The 4,414-nt window shown below is 45.4% G+C and overlaps 1 protein-coding gene across 1 annotated transcript; it reads right to left on the bottom strand.

The window, feature by feature from the left end:
* Positions 1-918: 918 nt before the first annotated feature.
* Positions 919-3,521, bottom strand: hoxb13a (homeobox B13a). Its single transcript, XM_042504563.2, has 2 exons — positions 2,561-3,521; positions 919-1,580 (listed from the first exon to the last, which is right to left on the bottom strand). Exons 1-2 carry the CDS (start codon positions 3,273-3,275, stop codon positions 1,333-1,335), a joined length of 963 nt encoding a protein of 320 aa, XP_042360497.1. The 5' UTR covers positions 3,276-3,521; the 3' UTR covers positions 919-1,332.
* Between the last annotated feature and the right edge of the window lie 893 nt (positions 3,522-4,414).

Genomic DNA, 4,414 nt, shown 5'->3' with positions numbered 1-4,414 from the left:
ATTATCATTATTATTGTTAATAATAATAATAACGTTTGGAAAATGCGAGGGACACAAACGGGATTTTTTTTAAAGGAAGAGTGGACGTGTCCCCTGTCCCTAGTGGGAATTACACTCACTTCATAAATATTAGCCAAATGAGTTGTGGTTTTGATTGCATGTTATGTTTTTGATTATACATTTTCAAGATAGAAATTACCATCAATTTGTCTAACTCTTCATAGTAATATTAAATACAGTTTCAAACTACTCCATTAGATCACATTAATTACTGGGAAAAGCTGTAGCTTGCAGAACTTAACAGCAGAAAGTACTTAATATAATTGATGGTGGGATTTAGGTCAGGTTTAATTATTTTATTTTAGTCTAATGACATTTCACTCCAACACTTTTCAAATACAGCTATTAATTACTCCGCGCTTGTGGTCGCAGTACTGGAGGTTTTGGATTGTTTTGATGAATGGAGGCTGAGTTGAGCAGCTGGAGAAAGATAAAATTCTCATACTAAATCTCCGCATGTCATCTTCGGTTCATATTGAAAAACATTTTACTGCTCATGTTGAGATGCCTTCCTTTGGCTTAACACTTTGAGTTCAGAATGTTAATACTTGGTGAAACTAGTGGGAGTTTGTTCACACGGCTCTGTGCAGGCCTGTGGAATGACAGTAAGAAATGGATCGCGTTACTGCGGTGATGTTCCAGAGGGTGGCCTGATCCAAATATGAATTCACAGTCTCATAAACACGTTTAATCTGCACGAGAAATCCGAATCCTCCCGCGCTGTTTGCATCAATTTACAGACGCTGCTGTGAACTAAATGAGGATTTGTTTGCGCATTTTACGCACACATTACGCGCACGAATCCAAAGTTACCAGATGCATTTGGAGATATAAGACCTACTGGAGACTACATCGGGATTAAAAGGGTTTATTAAGTGTTGCACTATACTTTGATTACTGGTTTACAGGCGTTATAAACAATATGGACAGCATAATAGTGTGTTTCGGGCTATAGGCTACAGGGCACGGAGAACACTGACACACAGTAAAACACAGACAGCAGACAGGACAGTTACATGAAAGCAGGCAGGAAGGTGCTGTATTTACAGGATGCCTCTGAGGACACTGTTTGGTTCTTTTTTTTAATCTTATTTTGTCCCTTTTTGCGTATTTTCTTCCATTAGTTGACGCACGCGGGTACGCACAGTCCATCAAAAGTACCACGTGGTTTTATTTCCACATATTTTTTAAAAATTTCTCTCAGTTCATTATTAACTCATAACACGCAAACACACCGAGATCAATATAGTCCAGAGCGCAGGAATCTGCATGCTACGGAGCGCTGCTTTTCACTTTGGCCACGAACTTTTTCTCCTTGACCCTCCTGTTCTGGAACCAGATAGTGATCTGCCGCTCCGACAGGTTGGTGGCGGCCGAAATCTTCCTCCTCTTGTCCTTTGTGATGAATTTGTTGGCGGCGTACTCTTTCTCCAGTTCTTTGAGCTGGAGTTTGGTGTACGGTATCCGCTTCTTCCTGCCCCGGCGGAACGGAGAGCCGTCGTGCTGGTGCGCCACCACATCTGTGAAATTTAACAAAAACGGACAAAAAGAAGGCGGTCTGAGGCTATAGCGGGACACACTGCTCGGGTTCTAAAGTGCAATACAGACTACAGTGTGCTGTGTGGCATTGAGTCCCTGCATCTTAAATGATGTGGACATGGACGTTCTGCTTGGAGCTGATTGGGCATCCGTCCTACGACACAGACAGACAACATGGTGGATGTATGCAGGCAGCACTGCCATGCGGCTGCAAGCTGAAGCTGACCTTCTGTCCCCAAATAGTGTGCACACATTTGCATGAAAAAAGGCACAAAAACCTCCTTGAATTTTCATTGAGTAATAGATTTTTCTTATATTGCATGTCCCTCTGTGTAATAAAAAAACAAGGATATATTTAAAAACACCCTTCTTAAAATCCCACAAATGATTGTGCTAATGAGGGTCCATAATTAATCATTTTATGCCACGTGTTATACCTGTGTTTTAACAATGCTACATGAGCATTAGTCACCCAATAATGAGCTCATTATCAGGTTAACAGATGAGTTACACGATACTACACAACACATGACCTTATAATTAATAAACGGCCCTTCACGGGGGAACACGAGGAGGCGGAGTAAAACTAAATAACAGTAACAGATATGAGCGCACAATTCATCTCTCAGTCATCATACTCTGACGCGCTCCAAACAGCTTGTCTTATTTTGCGCATCAGCTGTGCAAAACGCAGTCAGGGCAGATGTGGTTGTTTGAGCTTTGATTAATAGCCACGAGTCTCTTAGCTTATAAATCTATTGTAGGCAGAACTCACCATATTAACTATACAGCTTTATTCCAAATTTATAAAGACTGGAATTGATTATCAGGGCATATTAATCATGTCATCAAAACTGTTACTTTAAAAGTCTGTCATTTCTTCCTCATGTCATGTCACACCATTCTGCATAGAAAAGTCTTTTTACACACGTTTTAACTTGGAATAAAAACTGTGTCTTACCAGCCAGAGCGGACTTCCAGAGGTGTCCGGCTTGTCCCTGGTCCTTGGAGCAGTACATCTGTCCTCCCCAGCCGTTGGTTAGAGCCCAGGGCTGGTAGCTGTCCATGGGGAGCAGGGTGTCATGGCGCGGCTCTCCGGTGCCCAGCGTTTGGACCACCGACACGTCCAGGTAGCTGGCCATGGACTGGTACGGGCTCGGGTAGCCGTGGTAAAAGGCGAACTCTTTGGCCCGGTGGTTCGGGTATTCATCTGAGTTCACCGTTGTGTCCATATACTGGGAGCTGAGCGCGGCTCCCGCCGCCTGGGTGCAGGACTTGAGAGAACCCCGCCCCATCCTGCACGGATAGTAGCCGTTACCAAAGTAGCTGTACGGTAACGCGGTGGCGGCCGAGGAGCTCTGGTGCGGCACGGCTGCCGCCGGACACGGTCCAGCCGCGCATTGCTTCCCCGAAGACGCGCCTGTCTCGCTGGAGCCTGACGCGGACACGTCCACTGTGGAGTAGCCTGCTGAGGAGTGCACCAGACCGGACGGGTGGCCGCCCAGAGCAGCCGCGGCGGCCGAGTGCGCCATAATGTTGCGGCACTGGCTAGCGGCGAAGTTGCCGCTGCCCACCAGCCCCTCCATGTTTTTGTTCAGGTCGTCCAGGTTGTTGTCATACACAAACATTACCGTTTCCGCTGGCCAGCGAGGGTTTAGAACCAAGGAGGCTGTCATAGGCGCTCCTTTCCCGGTCTGGCCTCCGTTCCTCTCACACTCTGTCCGGTCCTGCGCGCTGAGCTGCTACATTGGCTGTACGAGGTGAACGGATGCGCCTTTCTTCTTTTCTTAATGCTGGTTGTGCTGCTCACACACAGCTCAGGTCATTCACATGAGCCTTCACGCGCACTGTCATAGCACGCGTGTGCTGCCTTGCTGCACCGTTTAGTGACGGTGCTCGCTCGGAGGCAAAGACTCCCGGTAACCGGCCGGACCTCCGGTTACATCCCAGCCGCAGCCTTGACGCAAAAGCCCCCGGGACAAGGAGAGGAGGGAGGGCGCTTGTCCATTGGATGAGACCAGATGGTCACGTGACGGGGCAATAGAAAAAAAAAGAAGTGGAAGAAGAGACTTGTTGGGGATTGTCAGTCAAAGAAAATATTTTTATGAGGCTCGAGCTGTGGCACGAGAAGAGCATGAGCTCCGTGAGGCGGTTCAGCTCCCTGAATGCGCCGCTTGTCCTCGTGCAGCTGCATTATGTCAAAGTCAGTCTGTGATCTCCTGTGGCTGAGCACTGATACTATCTCTGAGACAATAAATAAATAAATAAATCAGTTGGATAGACATGGTTTGTGTTGTGCGTAAAGACGCCCATGGAACGCACGTTTATGCAAACGATGTTTCCAGAACACTGATCAATTTCTGTAATTCATGTGCGGTGAATATTGTCTTTTGTCAACAGTAAGTGTGAATACACCTGCAGTAGTCACAAGGAGGGATACATGAAGTAAATTAAAAGTCCTCTGACATTGAAAACAAAAAATATATATAAATCCTAATGACTTCTGTGAATATTAGCCTTCGTTTAGATTTTTGAACTCCTGTGTAAAAATATTAAATATTACATAGAGTTCTGGACCTATTTAAAGACTTCTATCCGGCGCTGCCAAATGTATGAAAAAAAGTTTATCGTTATCATAAAAGTACTGAAAAATAAAAACATACCAGAGTTTTAAAAGAAACATTTGCTTATTAAAATAATTGTACCCGCTTGGACATTTCTCAGGCTGAATTTATGTGCGCTTTTAGTCTGTCCCGCTCTCACACCATCTGACTGCAGGAAGGTGAAGGGGATTTATGGAAGGGATTTGGAGGTC

Source organism: Plectropomus leopardus, chromosome 18 (assembly GCF_026936395.1).
Source record: "Plectropomus leopardus strain MGB_pleo_1.0 chromosome 18, ASM2693639v1, whole genome shotgun sequence".
NCBI classification, from domain to species: domain Eukaryota; kingdom Metazoa; phylum Chordata; class Actinopteri; order Perciformes; family Serranidae; genus Plectropomus; species Plectropomus leopardus.
The sequence above is the reverse complement of the archived record's forward strand: the minus strand, read 5'-3'. Positions and strand labels throughout refer to the sequence as shown.

What these genes read in the sequence shown, in the direction of transcription:
- hoxb13a (XM_042504563.2), bottom strand. Translation starts at nt 3,275, where the DNA reads ATGACAGCCTCCTTGGTTCTAAACCCTCGCTGGCCAGCGGAAACGGTA. An exon ending in CTGGAAGTCCGCTCTGGCTG is followed by an intron (nt 1,581 to 2,560) that starts GTAAGACACAGT and finishes TAAATTTCACAG; the next exon opens with ATGTGGTGGCGCACCAGCAC.